This window comes from Peromyscus leucopus, chromosome 8b (assembly GCF_004664715.2).
Source record: "Peromyscus leucopus breed LL Stock chromosome 8b, UCI_PerLeu_2.1, whole genome shotgun sequence".
Lineage (NCBI taxonomy): Eukaryota > Metazoa > Chordata > Mammalia > Rodentia > Cricetidae > Peromyscus > Peromyscus leucopus.
The window spans coordinates 29,534,846-29,561,830 of NC_051086.1; the positions used below are offsets into that span (position 1 = coordinate 29,534,846).

General features: G+C 45.5%; 2 protein-coding genes across 6 annotated transcripts in view; one reads left to right on the forward strand and one right to left on the reverse strand.

Annotated features, from left to right (window-relative positions):
• The window catches only part of Nde1 (nudE neurodevelopment protein 1), a 32,747-nt gene extending 15,312 nt beyond the window's left edge, over nucleotides 1-17,435 (forward strand). For 4 of the 5 annotated variants that reach the window (XM_028858401.2, XM_037200682.1, XM_037200683.1 and 1 more), the window contains 5 exons: nucleotides 6,102-6,238; nucleotides 8,750-8,929; nucleotides 11,758-11,849; nucleotides 14,032-14,177; nucleotides 16,112-17,435. In XM_028858401.2, the coding sequence (XP_028714234.1) occupies nucleotides 6,102-6,238; nucleotides 8,750-8,929; nucleotides 11,758-11,849; nucleotides 14,032-14,177; nucleotides 16,112-16,205 (649 nt within the window). In that variant the 3' untranslated portion in view covers nucleotides 16,206-17,435. The other variant, XM_028858404.2, reaches the window with a different exon arrangement.
• Nucleotides 17,436-18,908: 1,473 nt separating this feature from the next.
• Nucleotides 18,909-26,985, reverse strand: part of Myh11 (myosin heavy chain 11) — a 101,354-nt gene continuing 93,277 nt past the window's right edge. Inside the window, exons 40-42 of the mRNA XM_028858400.2 lie at nucleotides 25,529-25,637; nucleotides 25,256-25,428; nucleotides 18,909-19,597 (exon numbers count right to left, since the gene is read on the reverse strand). Coding sequence (XP_028714233.1) covers nucleotides 19,465-19,597; nucleotides 25,256-25,428; nucleotides 25,529-25,637 — 415 coding nt within the window. The 3' untranslated portion in view covers nucleotides 18,909-19,464. The remainder of the gene's footprint in view (nucleotides 19,598-25,255; nucleotides 25,429-25,528; nucleotides 25,638-26,985) is intronic.

A 26,985-nucleotide genomic window follows, 5' to 3' on the forward strand; every position in this document is an offset into this window, starting at 1 on the left:
CTGGCCTGGAACTCACAGAGATCCGCCTGCTGGAGAGTGCTGGGATTAAAAGTGTACACCACTACTACCTGGCCCAGATTTATTCTTATTATTTTTAAGTATGTGTAAATGTACCTGTGTGTGGGTACCTGCAAAAACCAGAAGAGGCTTCAGATCCTCTCGAGCTGGGGGGTCCCAGGAGAGTGTTAGCTGCCTGATGTGGGTGCTGGGAACCAAACTCAGTTCTTTGCAAGAGCAGCAAGCACTATAGCACTTTTAACCACTGAATTATTCTCACCAGCCCAAGATGGGTTTTTTTTTGTTTCTTTGATTTTCTTTTTTTTTTTCTTTTTTTTTTTTTTTGGGGGGGGGGTGGTTTCAAGACAGGGTTTCTCTGCCTCTCCCTCTGGAGTACTGGAATTAAAGGCATACGCCACCATGCCTGGCTTGTTTCTTTGAATTTTTCAAATGTTTTAAATTTAGCTGGGCAGCAATGGCCTTAAATTAAAATGCCTTTAATCCCAGCACTTGGGAGGCAGACACAGGCAGGTCTCTGAGTTTGAGGCCAGCCTGGTCTACAGAGTGAGATCCAGGACAGGCACCAAAACTACACAGAGAAACCCTGTCTCGAAAAACCAAAAAAAAAAAAAAAAAAAAAAAAGATTTTAAATTTTTATGTGCACAGTGTTACAGTGCCTATAGAGGCCAAAAGAGGGCACTGATTTCCTAAAACTGGAGTTACAGACTTGCCATGTGGGTGCTTTGATTGAATCCCAGAACTTGGGAGGCAGAGACAGGCGGATCTTTGTGAGTTCGAGGCCAGCCTGGTCTACAGAGCAAGCTCCAGGACAGGCTCCAAAGCTACACAGAGAAACTGTGTCTCAAAAAACAGAAAAAAAAAAAAAAAAAAAAGATTTTTAATTGTGTCTGTGTGTAGATATGTATATGTAGGTATATGTAGGTGTCAATGGATGCCAGAAGTATGGATCCCCTGGAGCTGGAGTTACAGGCATTTGTGAGTCACCTGACATGGGTGCTAGGAACTGAGAGTGGGTCTTCTGAAAGAGCAGTACAGTATGTACTCTAATTGATGAGCTATCTCTAGCCCCTGGGGTTTTTATTTGTTTGTTTTTAAATGGAAATTCAAACAAATAAAAGACAAATACTATTCAGCACTGTCATGAAAGTGGGAGGTGCTCGTGAGACCCCCACGTCTTCCCGAGAATTGACAGGTAGTTAATAGTTGCAGCTGAGACTTTCCTTCAGTGGACAACACTCTACAGTGTCCATAACCCTGGAAGCAACCTGCATTGGTTCATTGGGTCACACACATTAAAGACATAAAAACAAAGGAATAATAAAGGGGTGGAGAACAAAATAGGGTAATGAGTGGTCATGGTAAACATGATCAAAATGATGTTCATGTATGAAAATGTTATAAAGAAACCTTTATGTATCATTAATATATGCTGATAGAATAAAACAAAAGGCATTGTTATCCCTCCACCTCCGGTTCCCCCTTAACAGAACACTTTGTACTCAGAGTTGTACATCTTGCTTTTTCACTAAACAATGGATGCTGGAGATATCTGTCTGCTGAAGGACACAGAACACCCTTGTTCATCTACTGAGTGGTTGACATTGACTGATACCATGATGACTGACTGATCCAGGCTCTTGGGCCTGGATGTCTTGCTGCTTCTCAGTTCCTTTACTGGTCAGTGTCTCTGTAATGAGCATCTCCTGTGATGTGCACCTGTGCAGCGGGGTCCCATAAGTTGAATGGCCCTGTTAGAGGACGCATGCCTGTGTGATTTGGATAGGACCAGTTTGTATTCCCAGTGGCTTAACACAGTGGTTTTTAGACTTAGGATGTTTGCTAATCAAGTAGATGAGAAATGGGTTCATTTCAGCTTTGAATTCTAAAAGACCTGTAACTATGGTATTCATTTTCTATGAGCTACAATCTCATTCCTTCTCTCTTCTTCTCCCTTCCTCCCTCCTTCTCTCCCTTCTAATTCAGTATTTGGAATAAAATCCAGAGCCTTCTGCATACTGGGCAAGTGTTCTGTCACCAAGCTACATCTCTCACACTGTTTTACACATTTTGAAGTTGGAGTTTTGGGGAGAGTGAATGGGTGTCTTCTAAAAATCTAGACAGGGTTTCATATAGCCTAGACTGGCTTTGCACTCACTCTGTAGCCAAGTATAATATAACCTTGAGGTCCTGATCCTCCTACCTCTACCTCCTAAGTGTTAGAATTAAAAATGTGTCTCCCTACCAGTATATTGAAACTGGATTTTGTTGGTATTTTCATTGTTTCTAAGAGACTTTCATCTGTTTTTCTTTGACATGAGCCCAAAGTATCCAGAGATTCTTTTGGTTTCATCTGTTGTGTGCTTTAGTTAGTGTGCATGGGTTATTTGACTGTTGTATATTCAAGGCATTCATAGTTGTGAGGCCTTTTGTTGTCTAGTCTTTTAAAACACTTGGCTTGAGCCAGGCATGGTGGCACTCACCTTTGATCCCAGCACTTGGGAGGCAGAGGAAGGCAAACAAACAAACAAACAAATTCAGAGAGAGAGAGAGAGAGAGAGAGAGGGAGAGAGAGAGAGAGAGAGAGAGAGAGAGAGAGAGAGAGAGAGAGAGAGAGAGAGAGAGAGAAGACCCTTGGCTTATGTTTGATTGGGTGTTTTTCTAGTTTGGGAGGGGTCAGGGGATTGAGACAGGATTTCTTTATTTAGTCCAGTCTAGCCTTGAACTTGTAATCTTCATATGTTAGCCTCCCAAGTGTTAAGATTACAAGGATATATCATTACACCTGGCCTATTGTTTGTTTTTGAGACTCAAGAGAAGTGTGAGCTTCCTACTGTAATGATTCTTTACCTTTAGTCTTTCAAGTCTGCCTCTTTTGTGTCCACTACGGCACCCCCCTCCCTCCCCCCCACTAACACCAATTGGTATTTTTCTTAAGGTGGTAACAATTTAACATTAGCTTATTGAAGAATTTTCATGTATGTGTGGTGTGCATGTGTGTACATGCATGTTTTCATGTGTGTACACATACATGTGCAGCCTGAGGTTGATGGTGGGAACTCTCATTTCTCTTGCACCTTATTCGGTGAAACAAAGTCTCTCAGTCAAACCCTGAGCTCACGTACATGGTCTAGTCAGCTTGCTCTGAGACTCTTTGTCGCTACAACCCCAGATAGAAACTGCAAGTAGGCCACCACACCCACATGGTATTTACTTGGCTTCTCAGGATCTCAACTCTGGTCCTTGTGTTTGTAGCAGTTGCTTTAATCATTGAGCTATCTCCCCAGCCCAGAGGACTAGTTTCTTTACCTCTTGGACCTCCTGAGTCCTGAGCACACTTCTGTTTTTCCAGAGGCATCCACATCCCTCTGGTCTTCTTCATTGTCATATCAGAGATACTGGGACAGACTGTGTGATATTTTGTTTGTGCTCTAACAAATAAAGCTTGCCTGGAGATCAGAGGGCAGAGTAGCCACTAGTTAGCCATAGAGGCCAGGCAGTGGTGGCACACACCTTTAATCCCAGCACTTGGGAGGAGGAAGCAGGAAGATCAGGAGTTCAAGGCCACCCTGGGCTAAAAGATCCAGTCTAAAAGAGAAACAGAGCCAGGTGGTGGAGGCTCATGCCTTTAATCTCAGCACTTGGGATCTCATGCTTTTAATCTCAGCACTTGGGATCTCATGCCTTTAATCTCAGCACTTGGGATCTCATGCCTTTGATCCCAAAAACTTGGGAGGCACACGTCTTTAATCCCAGCACTAGGGAGGTGGAGACAGGAAATAATATGGCTGGGCAGAGAGAGAAATATAAGGTGGGTGGAGACAGGAGCTTAGCCCTCTTTTCGGCTGAGGAGTTGGTGAGGTGAGAGGTGGCTGTGGCTTGCTCCTTTGTCTCTCTGATCTTTCAGGATTTACTCCAATACCTGCTTCTCTGGGTTTTTATTATTAAGACCAGTTAGGATTCTCACTACAACAGATCCTGAAATTAGACTCCGGAATGTTTTCCTTTTGTTGTCACTAAGTAGGCACCTTAGGTAATTTTATCTCCTTTGCCTTCTTTTAAGACCCTTTAAGAACAAACAGGTGCTAGCATGATGTTAATAGGGAATGTTGAATAAGTTAACAAATTCAGCCTTCCCCTGCAGTTGAAGGAACAAGACTTCAGTGAGCTTACAGGAAGAATAATGTGTTAACGCTGGACTCCAAACCTGCTTCCTCCTGCAGAAAAGGCAGTTGCACTGCAGTCCCCCAGATGCCTTCTAGGGGCAAACACAGGGCCTCTAATTCTAAGTGCCATCATGAGCATATCTGTATGAAAAGCCTGTGGTTTTCTGTGTGGACCACTTTATTCCTGCCTCATGTCACAGAGATACCCTTACTACCCCTGCTCTCTGTATGAGGAAGCAGATTCAGAGAAAGTAGCTGGGCCAGAGTTAAACACTAAATGGATTCTCTTTATTATTATTATTATTATTATTATTATTATTATTATTATTATTATTTTGAAGTTACAGCCCTTCTCAGTACCTTCATCACTATTTAACACTGTTCTAGTGAAATACCTACCCTGTTCACAAAGGAGTGGCTGTTGGAGGGCAGCTGGATGGGACATTGAGTGCCCAGAGCTTTTGAAACTTCAATTTTTTATCATTACATGTGTGCACGTGGAAGGAAGGGTGACAGAGGTCAACAGCAGGTGTCCTCCTCTGCTGTGGGATGTCTTTCTCTACACTATGAATATGTTTTATTACCATTAGTTAATTAAAGAAGCTGCTTTGGCTTATAGTAAGGCAGGATATAGCCAGGTGGGAAATCCAAGTAGAGATATGGGCAGAAGAAAGGTGGAGTCAGGGGAAATGCTGCAAGCTGCCAGAGGAACAAGATGTAATAGAACATGGGTAAAGCCACAAGACACATGGTGATACATAGATTAATAGAAATGTGTTAATTTAAGATATAATAACTAGCTAGCAATAAGACTGAGCCATAGATCAAATAGTTTGTAATTAGTATTAATCCTTTGAGTGATTATTTTATAAGCTGCTGCAGGGCCAGAGAAAAGCCATCTGTCTATACTCCTCAATCACCCCTGCCATGTTTTTAAGACAGAGTCTAGGTGTACTGCTGTGGGATGGTCTATATGTCAAATTGCTCTGATTGGTCAATAAATAAAACACTGATTGGCCAGTGGCCAGGCAGGAAGTAGGTGGGACAAGGAGAGAGAAGAATTCTGGGAAGCAAAAGGTTGAGGCAGAGAGACACTGCCAGCTGCCGCCATGACCAGCAGCATGTGAAGACACCGGTAAGCCACCAGCCACGTGGCAAGGTATAGATTTATGGAAATGGATTAATTTAAGCTATAAGAACAGTTAGCAAGAAGCCTGCCACGACCATACAGTTTGTAAGCAATATAAGTCTCTGTGTTTACTTGGTTGGGTCTGAGCGGCTGTGGGACTGGCGGGTGACAGAGATTTGTCCTGACTGTGGGCAAGGCAGGAAAACTCTAGCTACAGTGTACCTGGAGCTCCTTATTCTGGAGAGACTGGCTGGGTGGCCAGAAAACCACCCAATACTGGGATAACAGGATCATGCTGTGTACCCAGCTTCTTATATGGGTGTTGGGGATCTTAGCTCAGGTAGGTGCTCAAGCATTTAGTGACAGCCATGTGTGCAGCATCACTTTCTTTAAAGTCACTATGAGATGAATGCTGTGTGTGTGTGTGTGTGTGTGTGTGTGTGTGTGTCTGTCTGTCTGTCTGTGTCTTTGGACTGTTCTGAATGCTAATTAGCATTCTTAGATAAGCTAGAGGTGGTTGCTGTCAATGACAGGGCAGAGCACGTAGGTCGTCACTAAAGTGCCATATAGAAATCATCAGACTTGACCCTCAAGACACCCTGGTACATGTTCTCAGCTCTGATGATTCCATTTTGTAGGTGAAGAGCCTGAGGCCCAGGAAGCTAATGGACTTGACTAGGCCTGTGGTGTTTAGGATCGCCCAGGCACATCTGTCACATTCTCCAGGTCTGTGGGCACCAACAGATGCTGCCATTGCTATCTTGGACAACTTTGTGTTTCTTTTACCCAGAGCCACAATCATGTCTTTGGATGACTTTGAGCATCGTTTGAATCAAGCAATCGAAAGAAATGCCTTCCTGGAGAGCGAGCTGGATGAGAAGGAGAATCTTCTCGAATCTGTGCAGAGGCTGAAGGATGAAGCAAGAGGTCAGAAGCTTCCCTGCCTTCCCCTGCATGGTACCTCTCTATCCAAGACAAAATTGTTTCTTGGTCTTGCCTAGCACTGCCTTTCCAGGGAGCCTGGAGCTGTTCTGTACATGAGCGGGTCTCCCAGAGACTGAGGGACAGCTCTTTGTGGACATTTGCCAGAATGGGTGTTCCGAATTGTCAGCTGCTGTCAGTGATTACTGGAGTGGCTGTCAGACACCTCATGTCTGCAGGAAAAGCCTTGGGGTTGACAGATTCAGCTTTGTTCATTGGTTTGTCCTCCTTGGTTCAGGAATGACTCTGTGGGGAATGATCCCATGCATGCCAGGCAGACTTGAGGCCTAGCAGAAGCACAGGGTTTCTTGGGGATAAAAATGCCATTGTATTGCTGGCCAACTTTTGGTTGTTTTTCCAGGCATGAAGTTTTTAGACTAATGGGACCTTCATTGGTGAGCCAGCCAAGCTGAGTGCTTAAGAGAGTTTGTTCCAAGTCCTAATTTCTTTTTTGTTTGTTTGTTTTGTTTTTTGAGACAGGTTTTCTCTGTGTAGCTTTGGAGCCTGTCCTGGAACTCGCTCTGCAGACCAGGCTGGCCTCGAACTCACAAAGATCTGCCTGCTTCTGCCTCCCGAGTATTGGGTGAGCCACCACTGCCAAGCTTCCAAGTCCTAATTTCTTGTTTACTTATTTATTTTTGTTTTTCAAGACAGGGTTTTGCTGTGTAATAGCCCTGGCTGTTCTAGAACTCACTTTGTAGACCAGGCTGGCCTCGAACTCACAGAGATCCACCCGCCCCTGCCTCCAGAGTGCTGGGATTAAAGGTGTAAGTGATCACACCTATTCCTTCATTCTTCCTTCCTTCCTTCCTTCCTTCCTTCCTTCCTTCCTTCCTTCCTTCCTCCCTCCCTCCCTCCCTCCCTCCCTCCTTCCCTCCCTCCTTCCCTCCCTCCCTTCCTTCCTTCCTTCCCTCCCTGTCCCTCTCTTTCCCTCCTTCACTCCCTCCCTTCCTTTCTTTTTCTTTAAATGACAATTTGATTTCCAATGATGTAGTTACTAGATAGGGTTTTAAAGGCAACAGTTAGAGCTGGAGAGATGGCTCAGCAGTTAAGAGCACTAGCTGTTCTTCTAGAGGTCTTGAATTCAAATCCCAGCAAGCACATGGTTATCACAACCATCTATAATGAGATCTGGTGCCCTCTTCTGGTGTGCAGTCATCCATGCAGGCAAAACACTGTATACATAATAAATAAATCTTTTTTAAAAAAAAGCAGTGGTCAAGTTTAAATAGTTTTAGATTTCAGAACATGTTGGATTCCATTAGGAGTACTCAGTGGAGCTGGGCATGGTGGTGCATACCTGTAATCCCTGCACTTTGGAGGAGGATCAATTGTTCAAGGTCATCCTTGGCTTCATAGCAAGTTCAAGGCCAGCATGGCCTACAGAGACCCTGTCTCCAAAAACAAAACAAAACAAAACAAAACCTTGGATAGGAGAAATTCTCAATTGATTGATAAAGTCAATCAAATATCACAAAATTTAAAGAACTCTGAAATCTGAAGCACATCTAGTCCAAAACATTTCATATAAGATCTACTAGCCTCTTGAACCTATAGCCATTAGTAATGAAGACACCAATAAATCACAGAAATTTATTTTGTGGAATGTTAAACAGTTATTAAAATGAATGGGCATTGGTAGACATGTTGTCATGGGAAAGATGGGCCAAACCCTCATGGAAGGGGAGAGAATTAATTAGTCACAGATAGGAAGTAGCATATCCACTGCTAATGTTTCCTAAAATCGCTTGTATTGTGCTCAGTGGGAGTTTCCAACACATGTGAACTGTGTCCAGAGGAGGTCTGGAAAGTTAGATAATGGTGGACACTTAGAATCTAGAGCTCACGAGGTGGACTCGGGAGGATCGAGTATTTGAGGCCATCCTGGATACTTAGCAAAAAGCAATCACCTGCTGAGCCATCACCTTGCTCTGCAGGTCTACCCAACTTTCTCAGGTACTTTTCCTTATTCTCTGTCTCTTTCCAGTACTGGCTGGAGCCTGGCACTTCGGGCTCCCTTGCCATTGCTGAGTGCACTGGCCTAACTCAAAAGTGTGGCTTTCTCTCTTACTTTCTCTTAACTTCCATCTGGTAGCTGCTGAGATCTCAAGCTTGCCTGCTTTAAACTCTAAAACAGCAACAACACACACACAAAGAAAACTTGGCCACCTGTTCCAGGGAGAAGGGACCTCGGGAAGCGGGGATTTTCACTTGGAATTCTATACCATAATGTGAAGTCTTTTTAACCGTTAGCATGGTGAAGCATGTACTATAGTTTTTATGTTCTTCAGTATTTCATGCAGAAGGAAAGTGTGTTGTTTTGCATGACTGTTAGGAGGGCATGTGGTGTCCCACCAGTCAGGGTTCCAGGTTGATTTCTGGGTCATAGCACTCCTGTTTTGGCTCCATCCTCACCCAAAAGTACAGACTCCTATTTTGGATCCTTTCCCTGCACAGATCTGCGGCAGGAATTGGCTGTGCAGCAGAAGCAAGACAAGCCCCAGACAGCCATGCCAGGCTCTGGGGAAACAGAAAGGACAGACATGGCTGTGCAGGTCACAGGCTCTGTGCCATCCACTCCCATATCTCACCGAGGACCCAACTCTGGTTTGAACACACCAGGAATATTCAGACGAGGTAAGGAGATGGGGCAGAGGGAGATTTTTCTTTGATTCAATGAGTTTGCCCTTAGGCCAGATGTGGTGGTACATGCTTTTAACCCTAGTACTTAAGAGGCAGAAGCAGGTGGAGCTCTGAGTTCAAGGCCAGTCTACATAGTGAGTTCCAGGATAGCCAGGGCTTTGTAGAGAGAACCTGTCTCAAAATGAATGAATGAATGAAAAATTTGCTCTGGTAAGAACCTAGTATGGGTCCTGGGTAAGATGGTTTGGGTCTGGCTCAGGGTTAGGGAGTAGTATGGGGATGCTCAGTAGGGCAGGCTGTCATGATATAAGACAGAAGGGTCTTGAGTGAGGCAGGGCATAGCAGATTCGGTGGTAAAGGACAGAAACTGTCTAGAAGGATGGTATGTTGGTTTTAAATGTGGTGCTTTTACTCTGTGAGGAAAGGTCACGAGACACAACAAAACCCATTATCAGAGCTTTATTAGGAGGAGGGGGAGGACAGAAGAGAGCGTGGCCAGGCCTGTGGAAGAGACACGTGAGAAGGGAGAGAGGAGGGAGGAGGAGAGAGCAGAAGAGAAGGGAGGAGTCTGTGACCTGCTTTTTAAGGATTCCCCTGTACATGTGCATGTAGGCTTATGGAGCTATGCCACACATGTGCAGATTGCGTGACCACGCTCTGCACATTGCATATTCACACAGCGCACGTAAGACCCCTTGCTTGGCTACTGAACATGCGCATGTGTGGTCATATAGTTGGAGGAGTGGCTGGAGTCCTAACATAGTACCCTCTCGACTCATGCCACAAAGGATGTGGGTCCATCCTAGCAGACCACTTTGGGCACCCCAAAGGCCAGAAATCCAAAGGTCTAAATGCTGTATGCAAATAAAAGTCAGAAGAATCATGGGTTGGACATGATGGCACATATCTATAATCCCTGTGTTCTGGAGGCAGAGACTATAGGATTGAGAGTTCAAGGCTAGCCTGGTCTACACAGTGAGTGCCTGTCTCATAAATAATAAATACTTATGAGGCGGAAGAGGAGTTCTGCAATAGATCTACCTGGAAATGGGCCCAATGTAATTGGTGTGCTTAAAACTAAGAAAATTGAGTTCTCTTGGCTGATAACCTGATAGGCAGGCCACTGAAGCCAAATAAACAATTATCAAATGCTCATTGTATGCTCAACAGTCTTTACAACACTTCATAGTAGGACCTCACAGAGCTTCCTCACAGCCTGCATTTTTCAGATGCATTGGCCAATGTCCCTGAAGTCACCTAGCAGATAAAGGCAGAGTTGAGGTTCACAGCTAGGCAGGCTGGTTCTGTTGTACCCATGTTGTGAAACCTCCAGAGACCACCAAGGAGCTGATTTCCAATGTAAGCACACAAGGGTCTTTTTATTGTCAGGTTTGAACCTGGGCCACTGCCCAGCAGAAGGGAAATGCAGTGGCAGCTGCAGGCCCAGGGGTAGGAAAGTTTTTAAAGGGAAAAACCACAAGCCAGGACTTACATGCCTTGGTATCTTGGGATTGGGTAGAAGGGATATGAGGCAAGTGATTTTTTTGAAAGTATTGGGTTAGACTTTTGGCGCAGAACCATAACCTGCTCACAGGATATCTGGATATCTGCAAGGGCTATAAATCACCGACAGGATGTCTGCAGGAGCATCTGGATCTTGTTAAACTTTACTGCCCTATTTCCTAATTGACTGCTTCTAGGGTATCTGTTCAAGGTGTCATGGCACATTTCTGAGGTTCTTCCTGGAACCGAGTACAGCCCCAGTCACCAGGTGGTCTAAGATGGTGGTTCTTCCCTAAGATGGAGTCTATAAAGTCAAGTCTAGGCCTTCATAGTTTCAGGGCATAAGCCCTGATCAGTTCACAGTGTGAACTTTGCTGAAGACTCGTGTGGTCTCTGGGGTCCCAGTCCAGAGCAGTTTCCTGTGTTCCGGTGTTCACATGACTCAACTTGGTGTCTTAGTTGCTGTTCTGTTGCTGTGAAGACACCATGACTAAGGCAACTCTTATAAAAGAAAGTACTTAACTGGAGGCCTGCTTACACTTTCAGAGGTTTAGTTCATTATCATCATGGCAAAGAGCATGGCAGCTGGCAGACACTTCCTGATCCACAAGAAAAGATACTGGGCCTAGTGTGGGCTTTTGAAACCTCAAAGCTGACCCCCAGTAATACTTCCTTCAAGAGGACCACACCTACTCCAACAAGGCCACACCTCCTAATCCTTAATATTTTCAGTTTCACTCCCTGGTGACAAAGCATTCAAATATATGAGCCTATTGGGGCCATTCTTATTCAAACCATCTGGGGATGAGTTAGTCGTTCAGGCTCAGCTGGTCTCAAATGAGGCCTACAGTACCAGCCGTGTTTGGGAGGGGTTCATAACTTTAAAAAATTTATGTTTACTTATTGGGGGTTGCTGTGGTATGTACATGGAAGTCAGCAAGTACTTTTAACCACTGAGCCATCACTGGCTATGAGTGGTGCTGATTCATGCAGATTGCTCAGCTGGCTGTGGTGATGCATGACTGTAGTCCTAATGCCCAGACTGACAGGAAGGATCCTGCCTCTCCCTCCCATAATTGTGGCTATCCTGGTCATTGTTAATGTTAACATGCCTTGACTTGGTTTAAAAAGACTGACCTGTGAAATAGATGTTTAAGATAATCTTACCAAGAACTCAAAAAATAGACTGGTAGACTCTTGGCATGTTGTCCAGTTAACTCCTTAGTGGTGATCAGTTAAAGGGGAGGTGTCCGAGTTCATCCCCACCCTATACAGACTGTAGGATACTGTGTGACCCATGCTTCTTCTTGTACACCCAGGTCTGGACAGTTCTAATAATGGGACCCCACTCACACCTGCAGCCCGGATATCAGCCCTAAACATCGTTGGGGACCTGCTTCGGAAAGTTGGGGTAAGCTCCAGCCTTTGAAGGGTTTTTTGTCTGAAGGTTTTTCTAGACCGGGCTTCTTTTTCTACTTTCACAGAGACCTGAGTTTTAGATGTGCTTGGTCCTTCTACACCTCTGAGCATCTTTAGCTCATGAGGTGGGAGTTTCATCGTAGAGGGGTAGGGTGCTCAGAATCCAGGTCCCCTTTTCCTTCTCAGGCATCTTCCATTTTCCCTCCCAAGTAATTTGGGATAATAGGTGATGTCTATGTTTGTGTCTCTTTCTTTCAAGATTGGGTCTCACTTTGTATCGCAGGCCTCATACTGGCTGCAATCCTCCTGCCTCACACTCTCCCAAATTCTGAAATTATAGTTGTGGGCTACAATGCTCAGTTGTAGGTTGTTTCTTAATTTGAAGGAAAATTAAAATCCAAAGGCCATTTAAAAATGGGTTAGTCTTCTCTCCATCTCTGTCTATAGAACATCTTTTTTTTTATTTTTTATTTTTGGTTTTTCGAGACAGGGTTTCTCTGTGTAGCTTTGCGCCTCTCCTGAAACTCACTCTGTAGCCCAGGCTGGCCTCGAACTCACAGAGATCCGCCTGGCTCTGCCTCCCAATTGCTAGGATTAAAGGCGTGCGCCACGACCACCCGGCTAGAACATCTTAAGAATAGAGAGCAAAGACCTTGGCCTTCCTGGCTGTATGTTAATCACAAGGAGGGGATTTTGTCCTCTTACAGCCACAGAGAATCCTTTGTAGTTGTGCTTTCAGTTTTGGAAACTATGCCTGAAGGCCATCTATTGTCAGCTAGGCCTGGCCTGAGGCAGAAAGGGAACACGCACATGCACACGCACACCGGTCTGCTTGCATACACAGTTATGCCCCGATCATGGGGACCCCCAAAAGACCACCACAGAGACCAAATCCCATATGTAAAATCAAAGAGCCTTTATTTCAAGCTCTGGAGCTTGGTCCCTCTGTCTGTCTGACACAGGGGTGAGAGCAGAGAGCCCTGAGCTCAGGTGGGGTTGGGTTTTTTTTATCATAGCAGAGGTTGGGGTGAGGGGATTTCCAGGGTTCAGGACCCTGAATGGCTGACAGTTGTCTAGGGGTGTCTTGGTAAGAAGGGGAAATAGGTGTGTACTAGTCGCAGGGACATCTGGCCACCTTATCAGCTTAAGGCTTTTCCTGGATCTGGGTGTTGCCTACCTGTAAGCTTGTCACAGAAGCTGTGTCTAGGCCTCTAAGCCTGTCACAGCAGCTGTATGGTCAAGCTGTTTTGGGGCCCCTCCACATACACAGGTCTGTAGGTTTTTGGGTTTTTAGGCTTGTTTCCTCCAAGTTCAAGGCCTTGTTTGACCCTCTGTGCAGGGTTAATGATGTAAACAAGTGAACGGTTCCAGAAGATGACTAGTACCATTGTTAGTATTTGGTGAGGGTAGTTCTCTTTTCTTTTTTGTTTTTTTTGACACAGGGTCTTGCTATGTCACCTAGGCTTGCCTAGAACTTACAGTAATTCTCCTGCCTCAGTCCCTTGAGTGTTGGGATTACAGGTGTGCGCCACCATGTATAGCTCATATTTCACTAGGTGGAGTTAATGATTTTCTGGGAAGCTTCTCAATATTTTAGGTGGGGAGTTTTAGTTCTTGTAGATGCACTGAGTTCCACTGAGCACCCCTCAGAATCTTGGGAACACAATTTAGGTAGTTTTCTCTTCCCTGGCTCCCATGCTCTATTTGGTTTTTTGATAGTATCTCTCTGTAACTCTGGCTGTACTGGAGCTCACTATATAGACCAGGCTGGCAAGGGATCTGGACTTTGGTCTGACTGGACTCACATAGATCTGCCTGCCCCTGCCTTCTAAGGGCTTGGGTCAAAGCCATCATGCCCAGTGGCTCTCATGCTTTTATGTTCCTGTCTTTTTTGTCTCCTTGAGGGGTGGGGAGCGTGTGTTAGGAATAGGGTTACATGGCCCAGGCTGGCCTCAGATTTGCTATGTAATTGAAGATAACTTTTAATTTCTGATTCTCCTGTCTCTACCTCCTGAATATTGGGGTTACAGGTATGCCATACCTAGTTTATGTACCACTGGGGATCAAACCCTGGTCTTCATGCATACTTGGCCATCACTCCCTCCCTCTTCAAGCTGGCTACTTCGACAGCTCCTTGTCTATACCTTGACTGATGAAAGGATGTTTCTTCCCAGGCCCTGGAGTCCAAACTAGCATCATGCAGGAACTTCGTGTATGACCAGTCCCCAAGCCGAACAAGTGGTCCAGCTTCAGGGCGAGGAACCAAAAACAGAGACGGAGGTGACAGACGGCCAAGCAGCACCAATGTAGGAGATAAAGGGTCAGTACCTTTGATAAAGTCTATCAGGAGGTACTAGGCTGCTCCAGATCAGACACTAGCCCACCTGGTCTCTAGTTTTAAGGTTGTAAGATTATTGCAGCAAACCTTAGCCTCTACTTCCTTTTAATGTCACAGAGACTTCCTTTGTAGCCTAGGCTAAACTTGAATAAGCCCCTTGCTTAAGGCCAAATGAGATGATATCTGAATTTTGGCAGGCAAATAAGGAGAGAGCAGTGTTTGTAATGTGATTCTGCACTGTGAGGAGGTCCTGTTCAAATCCTTTTGTTGGGGAGTTGCACTTCTCCTAGAACATTTTGTGTGTTGGGTTACACTATGTACTTGTGCATGTGGAGGCCCATGGTCAACTTTAAGTGGTGTTCCTCAAGTGCTGTTTATCTTTTTTTTTTTTTCCGAGACAGGGTTTCTCTGTGTAGCTTTGGAGCCTTTCCTGGGTCTTGCTCTGTAGACCAGCCTGGCCTTGAACTCACAGAGATCCGTCTGCCTCTGCCTCCTGAGTGCTGGGATTAAAGGTGTGCGCCACCACCGCCCGGCTTTACCTTGATTTTTGAGACAGAGTCTGACTGGCGTGGAACTCATCAAGTAGGCAACTAAGCCCCAGGGATCCACCTGTCTCTGCTTCCTCAGTGCTAAGATCAAAGGCATGAGCCACCATGCTTGGCTTTTTACATGGGTCTTGAGGATCAAACTCAGGTCTGCTGCAGGGTTTTGCCACCTGAGCTGTTGCCTGGCCTTTGTTTTTAAATCTGTAGAACCTTCAAGAAACTAAATGGACTGAGTCAGTCCAGTTGGACCAGATCCTGAAAACAGCCACATGAATGGGAGACAGAACTGACTGCCAATACTTCTTTTATTTTCTTGCCTAAGGGAAGCCCATAGTGGCCTCTAGAGCTAGGAATTCACCAAAAGAAGCATGCATTGCCCTGGGCCCCACGCCATGTCAGTCTGACAGATGTGAGGCAGGCACACAGGGAAATGAATTGATCCATGGTGCACACTTAGCTTCTGGACCTTTAAACACAGGTTTTTAAGTGTATTTATTTATTTTTACAACCAGGCCTCACTGTGTAGCCTTGGCTGGCCTGGGGCTTGAAGGGCTGTGCAGACCAAAGAGGTGCTGGTCTCTGTCTCCTGTGTGCTCGGATTAAAGGCATACATAACACCATGCCCAGTCAAAATTTTTATTTAAAATAAATTTTTTAAATTATATTTATTGTGTGTGTGAATACACACATGTGCCCAAGTGTGTTTTCCATAGTGTACGTGTGAAGGTCAGAGGACAACCTGAAAAAGTCAGTTCTTTTTACTGTGTGGATTCTGGGATTGAACTCAGATTTTTAGGCTAAGCAACAAACATCTTTACCTGGTGAGCCATCTCTTCAACCTTAATTTTTTTTTTTAAAGATTTATTTATTTATTTTGTATACAATGTTCTGCCTGCCTGTATGCCTGCAGGCCAGAAGAGGGCACCAGACCTCATTATAGATGGTTGTGAGCCACCATGTGGTTGCTGGGAATTTAACTCAGGACCTCTGGAAGAGCAGCCAGTGCTCTTAACCTCTAAGCCATCTCTCCAGCCCCTTAATTTTTTTTTTTTAATTCAAGGAGCTGGGAATGATGCTCAGTAGACATAAGTCCCTGGGTTCAACTCTAAGCACTCCCCACTCTGAATGAAATGACCAAGAAGTGACATGTGACACTTTTGTATTGTCTTCTGAGATTGGGGGCTTTTCTGCAGCCTTTGGAGTCAGGGAACCAGATAGCCAGTATCCTTTTCTTCATTTCACAGGAGAGAAAATTGAGACCCTGTGAGACTTGTTCCCGTTCTTGACATTCACTCCTAGAACCGTGGGGCTCTGTGCTAGGCACTGGGGTACTGCTGTCTCTCTGTTAAATATGGTTTGCTCTGTCTGAAGGTCAGGAAAACGCTTGGAGTTTGGGAAGCCAGCCCCACAGCTCTCCTCGCCAGCGCTGCCATCCACCCAGGATGTGGTCAAGCTTTTGCTTTAGGACCAGTGGGAGCTGCGCCCTCAGCTGTCTTGCTGTCTCACCCCCTACATTCAGCTTCTGGTTGTTGAATTTCCAAGTTAATTTGAGAAACAAGAGCCAGCATCACCAGCGTTCACCGTGTGCTGTGCAGCCTAGGCTGACTAAGGCTGTTGGCCACAGGCTCAGCGTCATCCCCGTAATGTGTCCAGTCCCTGGCAGTGTGTGTGCCATAGAAATGAGCTGGTGTTCTCCCCACCCCACCCCCCAGAGCAGGCAGTTCTAAGGTATGGATGATGGGGCTACCCTGTCATTGGCTACCTAGAGTTTTAATGGCCTCCAGAGGTGTTTCGAATATGCATAATATTCTTCAGGGGCACTAGAGCCCAGCACAGGAGCTCTCCTCTGCAGCCTGTTCCAACTGGAGCTGTCTTCTGGAACATTCTGCCAGTGCTTTTACAGCATGATTAAATTGTGTCTAGGACTGGGAGATTACAGAGGCATGGGGCTGTTTTAAACTATGGTTGTGTACTTTTGCCACCTTTCTCTGTCCTGGCTGTCCTGGAACTTGCTATGTAGACCAGGCTGGCCTTGAACTTAGAAATCTGCCTGCCTCTGCCTCCCAAGTGCTGGGATTAAAGATGTATGTCACCACTGCCCAGCCCTTTGACATTTTTAATCTGCCTCAGGATTTTAGAGGTGTGTCTGACTCTTAGGTCAGTGGGAGATTATCCTCTGTAGATAAACCCTGCCTCCTATCTTTCCTGAGTCCCTTGCACTAATGTTGGAGTGACTTCTGCATCATGACAACTCAGAGTTGGACTGGCCTTTTTTATGCCATCTCTAAGAACAAGAATTCATCCAGACACCATAGAATAACCAGAGTGACTAAAACATCAGATTGAGATCGCTGGCGGACTCTCCCGTGGGATGTGGAGAAATCAGCACAGGAACTGCAATGCCAGACTCTGTCTGGTCTGGGGTGAAGCACTGCCTCATGCTTGGTCCGCAGTGAGAAGCAATCACACACTAATTTCCAGAGCTTAGCGGCCTTCACTTTGCTACTAACTTATTTTCTAGTAGATGGGGCAAAACTGGCCTTGAATTGGACCTAGAACTTTGAGTGCTACTGATATTCACAAAGTGGTTTTAAGCTCTGTGGCTATTTGTTCCACTCACACATTCTAATCTGGAAAAAGATGGACTTTATTTTTTATATTAAAAAAAATAATAAAAAAAAAATGTCTGCCTTGCTGTTGTGTTTGGTTCTTCCATGGCCCTGAAGTTAGTTTTTTTTTTGTTTTGTTTTGTTTTGTTTTGTTTAGCCAAGTAATAAAATAATGGGATAAGTGTTTTGTAGTTGCTTGTGTGGATTTGGAGACACGTGTGTGCACATGTATGGGGATCACAGGTCAGCATCTGGTATCTTCCTTAGTTGTATGGGTGGTGTATGTAGGTGTTTGGGTGAGTGTGTGGGGCACATGTGTGCACAGAGGTCAATGTTTGGTGTCTTATTTTTGAGGTAAGGTCTCTTACTAAACTCAAGTTCATCTAACAAGCTCAAAGAATCTCCTTTTCTCTGCTCTGCAAGGTAGGGTTACAGAAGTATACCATCTTGCCCAGCTTTTATGTGGGTACTAAGAGTAGTTAGGACCTCATGCTCAATCTGTTCACACTGAATCTGTTCTTTAAAATTTTCTATTGAAGTCAGCTTTTCCGCAGCTATTTGGGGGAAATGTTTGAATGTCATTCCAGTTATATTAGCATTTGGTAGAAGGATTGGCTTTTTCAGTATCTGTATTCTCTCATTTTTTTCTTTTCTTTTACCCTATTGAGTTGGGCTTTGGAAAAGTTTGTGTGGACTAGAACTTTTGCAGAGCATGTCTGCCTATAGTGCTATAATTGGGAATTAAAGGGCCCTGGCCTGCTTCTATAGGGTCTTCATGCTAAGAACAGTTTCTTAAATGGTTACTGGGGGTGGGGTGAGATAGCTTTGGACTTCTGGTCATCCCTGCCTCAGCCTTCCATGGGCCACCATGCCTAGGTGTTTGGGTTTTTATTTTATTTTTTTAAACAGATCTGCTTGAAGATGAATGTGTTTTAGAGGCAGATGTAGCCTGCAAGTCTGAAATATTTATTTTTAAGTCCATTGTGTGTGAGCCATAACACTTATGAGTGTATGCCAACACTCATGTGATGTCCAGAGTATAGCTATCTTTATGTATTTGAGACAGGATCTCATTATATAGATCATGTCATCCCAGAACTATGTAGCCCAGGCTGGCCTTAAGTTTTCAATCCTCCTACCTCCCCCACCTAAGTACTGGGAGTGCAGGCATAACTCCCCTGTACCTGATGCCTGAAGGTAATTTTATACAGTAATTTTAGTGTGTCTGGGTTTTGATTATGGCCCATTCCATTTGGGATTTTCCAGTGTTGGTGGATAAGAGTCTTCAAAGGTTTTGGGGACATTTGGATTTTCAGACTAGATACTCAACCAGTACAGAGACAGGTTTGGTTGTAAAATGCTCTCCTTAGTACCTTAGTTACACAGCCTGGTACACAACCTTCCAGCTGCTCATGCCCAGTCAGGCATGTTGTATGTCCATGATTGTTTCCTCAGTTTATGAAAGAAATAAAAAGTTCATAGGGTCACTGAGAGGATTAAATAAGAATGTCCTGCCCCATCCTGCAAAAGACAACAGCTTGACAGAAGAGCCAACTCCATTCTCGTGACTTATAACCTTTTATTAGTGAAAGTGTCCATGGGTACAACCTGGGTGCAATAAGACAGTGTGATCTCTCTGTTTTCAGCCCTTGGAGCAGTGTTTCCTTTTTAATTCACATGACAAAAATAGTCACTTGGTCTTGGTGAACTGTGTGTGTGTGTCTGAGGTGTGGCAGCCAGAGGAGAGGGGAATTTTCAAACAAGGGCTTTCCTCCCTAACTGGAGTGGTCAGGGAATGATTTGGGAGTGGGCTGGGGGCAGTGGTACCCATTTAGGTAATTTAAACTCATTTCATGTAAACAAAGTTGCTGGTGACTGGTGACTGTGGCTATTTTCCTAAAACCTATCTTTGCATCCCACAGAATGCAAGGTCTGGCCTGCATCTCTTATTTGGGTTTTGTTTGATAGCACATCTTAAAACCTGAATTCACACCCTTTGTGTAGGGCTGTGGGGTTGAGTCATGGTGAGGGATGGAGTGATGTCTGCGGCAGAGTCTGCTGGGTTCTGCTGTCTTTAGTGTTTTGTTTTCCCTGCCATGGTGTATAATTCTGAATTTATTCACTGGCTTTGGTTCCATTGAAGTCTGAGTCCCGAGCGTCCATTTCTTCTTCAGAACCATCTGTGTTTTCAATAACTCTACGTCCTCCAGCCCTCCTGGAAGGAACAAAGGAGGCCTCGTTTCCTCGCCTATGGGTTTTAAGCAGAGAATACACGTGTCGTTAGTAAGGAAATCTCCCAGCAAATTGGAAGAGGTTTTTTATCAAGGGCTAAGACCAAACACACATTCAACATGAATGAATGAGTCACAAACAAATTCAGGGTGAGTCCCAGCCAGTCTTAAAAGTCTGGGTGGTTCCATTTATTCAGTTGGCATGGGCTTTTAAAATATGTCTGGTTTGGTCATTTAATAATACTTAGGATTCTGGTCTGCCAGAGTGTTGAAGGCCTGGGAAGAGAAAAAGGGCAAGGTAGGTGGAGAGTAGCTGACACAGGCCTAGTGAGAAAAGGTACTGTTTTATCTGTAAGATTTCTGTCCTTTGTGGGAATAATAAAGGCATGGTTTTAGGTTTTCAAAATGGGCTCCAAAGGCAGAATAGAGAGAGAGTGACACAGAGGACACTCCTTCGTTGAAGGGAAACAGCATCATCCCCTTGTGTGGAACTTCCTATCCTGAGTTCTCCCATGGTAGAGAGACTTGAGTGTCTGCCATGGTATCTACCTTGAACGTGTATTTTCCTCACTGTGGTCACATGATACATAACATAAAGTGGATGCTCATGAACATTTGAAATTGTTAGTCTGAGGTGCGTGTTTGTTTCAGTGGGCAGGGCAGCCATGGAGCTTCACAACTCCTGTCTTCAGCCTCTGGCCTGCTCCCTCCTGGCTATCCAAGGCCACCAGATTTTATAGGAAGGGCTAATTATATAGAGTGTGGCTTTGGATGAGAGGAGCAGGTGGGAAAAAAGGGAGAATGGTCAGTTTACTTACAGCCAACCTTTGCTATTTCACAGAAGGTTATGTGGATGTTCAATGACTCAACACGTGATCTTGTTAGGCACCCACCAGCACAACCCTATTTGACCTGAATTTGAAGACAGGTGCTAACCCAGTTTAGTACAGTTAAGAAAGCCAATGTTGGGTAACAAAAGCAACTTGCTGGTCATAGGAAGGCTAGAGGGAGAAGCCATGGGGGTGTGCCCACCACTGACCCGTTCTATAGCCCAAGGAACAGCTCAGACAGATGACACACCAGAGGCATAAGCAGGCCCAAAGGTTATCATCGGCAGGTGGGGGAATTCCCAGTGTGAACCTTTCGGGGTTTCCTAAGATGCAGTGATCAGGAATAAATACTTCAAAAGTTGTAGCCACTCCCAAAGTAAGACACCCTGGCCAGCTTCAGAGGGTTGCTTCAGAAGGGCCACTTCCTTGCCCATTTCTTCTCACTGCTGTGAGTCAGAGAGTAGGGGCCTAGAGTGCAGTGTGGAGAGGTGACTGTTAGTGGCCCTCTCCTCACAGCTATGTTTTTCCTTGGGAACCTGAACCCAGTGGGTGGTGGCCTGGGCTGGAAACTGTTTAAGTCTACATTGAAGTTCTAGTCACTTTGTGTCTTTTGGGAAAGTCTGTGCTGACTCAAAAGATTTGTCCCTTGACCTCAGAAACAAGTCATGCCCTAGTCATCAAGAGAGTCTTCAGGGGCATGGTTCCAGTGCAGGAATCACTATTGGAAAGAGTGGTTCCAAATCCTAAACAAAAGGTTGATACCACATGGACAGTGGTGGCACACACCGTTAATCTCAGCACTCGGGAGGCAGAAGCAGCTAGATCTCTGAGTTCAAGGCCAGCCTGGTCTACAGATTGAGTTCCAGGACAGCCAGGGCTACTCAGAAACCCTGTCTTCAAAAACAAAAACAAACCAACCAAACAAAAATAAACAAACCAAAAAAAGGTTGATACCAACTCTCAGTTATAAGAAATAAGGGCCCTGCCAAAGGTTTTCTTAAAGGGTCTCTCCTGGAGGGCTGTTGAGTATTTCCAAACTCTTGGAGTTTACTCTAGGCACTATGAGTAGAACAGGCCTCCAGAGGAGAGTGGAAGCCTCTGCTATTTTGCCAGGACATTGTTTCCTGTTGGCTAGAGAAGGCTCCTCTGCTCCCCCCTCGCATCCTTGGGGATGCTCTCTGTAAAACCTCAACCAGCTTTAAGAATTGGGCAGCAAGAGCAAAGCTGAAGTTCTACAAGGAACAGGTAGATACAAGCAAGGGTGTCCTTAGCCTCAGTGTGGGGGACTGGGAACTCTATTGAGCCTTTGTTGCCTGGCTACACCATACCAGGTAAGAAAAAAAAGGTGCTTAAAATCAGAGAAGCAGAGACCCCTTATTGGCAAGGGCCCCATGTACTTTGAGTCCATTCCCCTGACCGTGAAAATGTGCAAGCCCATGAGGCCTCCAGAAAAGGTTCCTACAGGTGATGTCCAATTCCCACCCTCATGTACTGAAAACTGGGCAGTAAGCATTAGCCCAAGATCAAACCATTTGAAGCCCTGGCATCTGTACTATGTCAGGGAGTGCTCATGTCAAGTTTAACCATGAGTAGATGCTGTGGTCAATGTGGCCCTGTGTTTATTTTATTTGGGACTATGACCCAGGCCAGCCAGATAGAAGCCAGGTCCATTTTCTAGGGGTTATGCAAAGGGGAAGGTATCTTACCTGTACAAGGAAAGTGCACTGCTGAGCATCCTGACAGTGTATGAGTGGCCTCAGCATGCAGCTAAGAACAATCCCTGCAAGGGCTAGGGCTGTAGCTCAGTTGGTAAAGTGCTTGTCTACCATGCATACATAAATCCCTGGGTTCCATCCTCAGTATCACATAAAACAGTGTAGTGGAGCATGCCTGTAACTGCAGCACTTGGGAGACAGAAGCAGGAAGATTTCTAGCTAAGGTCACCCTTGTCTACATAGTGAGTTCAAGGACAGCCTGGGTTATATGAGACGCTGTTGCAAAACAACAAAACCAAAACAAACAAATAAACAAAAACAAAGCATGCAGACTTTTAAAATCTAATGGAGATGTGATCAAGGTGTTTTGCTAGAAGCCATGTTTGAATAAATGCCAGAAGGAAGGACAATGACTCAAGAGATGAGGTCTGTTCCTTACATTCACAATTCTGAACTAATCCAAGCCTTCAGATTGGGGGATCTCACAGAAATTTGCAAGGACTTGGAAAAGGGAGGACACAGGGAAGGAGTGCTGGGCACAGAAGAATGGGGACAGGGAAGGGGTGCTGGGCACAGAGGAATGGGGACAAGGAAGGGGTGCTGGGCACAGAGGAATGGGGACAAGGAAGGGGTGCTGGGCACAGAGGAATAGGGACAACATGACACACAGGAGCTGCAAAGCTAGAGACACAAGATACCTGGTGGCTCACTGCGAAGTTTCCTGTGAGGGGGGCCCTCTGAAACAGAGAGAGTCCCCAGAGGTTACCATCCACACTTGGGAGGGAGCCAGTTAAGTATGCTAAAGGCACTAGCTTCAATTGAGTAATGAAAGGTACTTCTAAGTCAACATGAACCAGAGAGCCAGCCTGGAGAAACTGGCACTAAAAACAATGACAGGAACTATTTAAATTTCTGTCCTCATGAGTCACGTGAGAACTACCTAGAAATCCCGGCATTGTACAAAAGGTAAGAAAAGGTTAGTCTGAAAGGCCAGTGTTGGACCAGATGCATGTGCAAAGTATGTGTGCTGTGTGTGGATGTCATCTTCATGAACACTATCTATCTTGTTTTTCAGACAGGTTCTCACTGGCCCAGAGTTCACCCATTGGGATAGGCTAGCTGGCTGAAAAGTCCCAGGAATACTCCTGTCTCTGCCTCCCCAGAACTGGGATTCCAAAATGTGCCACCATGCCCAACTTGTTTTATGGGATTGAACTTGGGTCCTCATGCTCGAAGAATTACCAAGCGAGCTACTGCCCTAGCTCGGTGTCTGTTGGCTTTGGCAGCTAAGTGGGAGGTGACAAGCAACATGGCAGATGTTTCAGAAGTGTAGAAAGCCATCCACCTGGCCAACAACACTGTGAAACTTGCTCAATGGTTTCTTGTCTGCTGATTTCTTATTTGATTTCTTGCCACACAGCTTTAGGGTGTGAGCTCATGTGTCTGTGCACCTAGACTTAGAGAATGTGGTACATACAAAATGGTTTGGTTCTATCTTGGGCCTGTACCACCACAGGTCAAGTAAGTGGACAGAACCAACAGAGATGGTAAACATGACCTTAAAGAACCATTAAGCCTAAGAGAGAAGAGAGACATCAGTACAGGGGCAGATAGCCCTGCCACTCAGGGCACATTCTTTGGGTCATTGTGGAAACAGCTCTTGTGTATTGAGCCTTCAGCATCTCCTATACCTTTCCTAGACTGGAAAAGTTGGGAACAATGGTTTCTAGCCTGTCAAGTAGGAACCATAACATTCTCATCTTGAGGGACTTGAGGCTTCTTTCAAAACAGATCACTGAAAGTAAAAAGATGAAAAAGAGACCAAGATGGAACCTGGGCAGTCTAGTGCATAGTGGGTTTGTGATGGAGAGAGAAGGGCAGCCAGGGGAGTAAGCCCTGTGAGGCCCAGAGAAGAGGTCCTGTGATGGTCACTCTACCACGGGCTATTTGCAGCCATGTTGTAGCCTAAAGAAGGCCCATTGATTGATGCTACCTGCACGTTGTATGTGGAAAGCTGTGGCAGAAAAGCAGGATTAGGATTTTCATTTAATGGAATAACTGAAGGAGAGTGAGACAGTACCCAGGTGCACACAGGGGATGCAAAGCTGATGAGGGCCAGGTTTAACAAGGCCTTGGCTCTGCTACAAAGTTCAGCACAGATGTCAGGGTGATGTAGGAGAAGACTGGTGTGTATTTCACTATCACTTCTGTTTTCCAGTTAAAAAAGAAGTGAGGTCATCAGTGGAAAGTGAGGTGGGAGATAAGAAATCTACTTGTTGGGGAGATTTGGTTAGCTATCAGCACCCTCAGAATGGAAGTGGCAGTGGGCTGTCATCTAGTTTGTGTCTCGGCTATGCAGAAGGTATTAATTACACTAGAGTTGGGCCTGGCACCAGCCTAATGAAGCCAGAAAAGCAAGAAAGGGCTACAGAGTGATGAGGCATAAAGGGCAAGTGCATGGTTGACCATGGAAAGGAAGCTGGGGCCACTGGGGGCCATGGAAGAAAACATGGAGGGAGCAAAGAACACAGAGCTAGCTAGATAGCTACCACTGGCAGGATGCCCACAGTGCAGTTAGGAGTCTAGAGTCTCTCATCACATCCAAGAGTGCAACAAGATCAAGGGACAGAAAGCAAAGCTCCTAGGATATTAAAATCACAGAGAACAGTGGAGGAAGAGAGGCTAGAAGGCTGGAGTGTCCAGAATGACATGGTATAGAGCGGGAGGCAGCCTTGACCAAGAGGACTGAACCCAGTCCCCACAGTAGTGTGGGCAGGGCATCTTCATGAGGGGCCACCTGGCAACTTCTGGAGACATTTGTCACAGTGTCGGTAGGTGGGCCTGCTGAACACCTGATATGTATAGCCAGGCCCAACCCTACCCGACACAGCAGTATACTGAGGGTGAGAACCTGAGATAGAAGGCTCAAAAAAGAAGATAAGAAATGAGGGTTGGATCCTGCAATGAAGGACAGGCTTCTGGACTAGTAAAAATGTCCAGTGAATCACAAAGGTGGGAGGGAGTAGAAGGCATTGTTGGGTATAGGGATGCAGGGGAGTGGATGCATGGGTGCAGGGCAGGCACTTCAGGCTGGCCAGCCCACTGCCAACTGCTCCCCCCAATTCCTCACCTGAGCTTGCTCTTGAGGGCATTCACCTCTCGGCCCATGGCCTCGTTACTCTCAGTAGCCTCATCTAGCTCCCGCTGCAGCTTCCTGCGGTTGGCATTGATGCGCTGGGACTCCTCCTCTGCCTCTTCCAGCTGCCTCTTCAGCTGCTTGACCTTGGTATTTCCTTTCTCTGCCTGCAAGGGAAGGACAGTGGGTCAGCAAGGCTGTACATGTGGGGCCCCAAAGCTCTGGGTAAGGCCAAGACAGTGAGGAAGGGGCAGCAGCTGTGGCTACCTGCTCCTTGTACTGTTCTGCCATCTTGCGCTCATCCTCCACCTGCAGCAGGACCTCCTTCAGCTTCTTGTCCTTTTGCTTCAGTGACTTGGTAGCTGCCTGTTTCTCTCTGTCATAGAGAGGAAAGGAAGGTAATTTCAGATTGAGATGGCATCCGTATAGTTGGTATGTTAACCTAGACATGGCATCCCTGTAGCATGTCTAGGTTAAGGTGTGTTACTTTTGTTTATGTTGCATTTGTTTAACTTTGTGAACCTGTGTTACTGTGCCTGTGTAAAACACCTGATGGTCTAAAAAAGAACTGGCCAACAGCAAGGCAGGAGAAAGGATAGGTGGAGCAGGCAGGCAGAAAGACTGCATAGAGGGAGAAATCTGGGAATGGAGAGGACTGAGCAGCCAGAGAAGGAGGAGGGCTCCAGGGGCCAGCCACCCAGCTACACAGCAAGGCATGGAATAAGAGTAAGTTACAGAAGTAAGAGAATGGGAAAAGCCGAGAGGCAAAAGGTAGATGGGATAAGTTAAGGAAAGCTGACTAGAAACTAAGCCAAGCTAAGGCCGGACATTCGTAATTAAGAATAAGCCTCCATGTGTAATTTATTTGGGACCTGGGTGGCAGGTCCCCAAAAGAGTAAAGCCAAACAATACACCCTAGCTTCCTCAATCCCCAAATCAAGAGTCACCCCAAAGAGAGCCAGATGTAGAATAAAGAAAGGTGAGGTATCAAGGCATGATACAGCCCACTGACCTAAGAACCTCTTGTGAAGAAATGAGCCAGCCACAAAAGGTTTTCATTGATGTGAGATGCCCCCACAGGCAAATGTTTGATACCCAGCAGGACAGGCTGTTTGGCAAGGTTGTAGAACTTAGCTTTAGCTTAGTTGTGGGTCACGTGGCTTAGCTAGCTGAATGGGTCAATAGAGGCAGGACTTAAAGCTGATATTTGCTTCTGGTTTAGCCCAAACTCTGATGCCTGATCCACCAATATGTGAGAAGAAGCAGCTGTAGGTGAGCTGACCCCAAACCAAGCTGCTCCATAATGCCTTTCCCACATGAGGAACCCAAACAAACCCTGTCTTAAGTTGCTTTTAGTCAGGCAGCTTGTCAAAGTGAGAAAAGTCATCAATAGACTCAGCATGAGCCATCCCAAAGCAGACAGTTATAGTTGGGGATGATGGGGAAGGAAGGACAAAGGGTGTTTTTGTTGTTGCTGGGTTTTTGTTTTTGTTTTTGAGATGATGCAAATGTTCTAAAAATATGATCATTCTACACATCTGCAAGTAAACTAAAAATCACAGGATTGTGTGAATCCTCCAGAAAGCTGGTATAAGTAGCTCAGAATCTTTAAAACATTAAGTTGTAAAGATGCTGTGACTCATGATTAAGCAAGAAAGCTTTCTTGTGTCTGTGGGCTGGCGGTTAGACCTTTCATGTACCTGGTGGCAGGCAGGCACCCATCA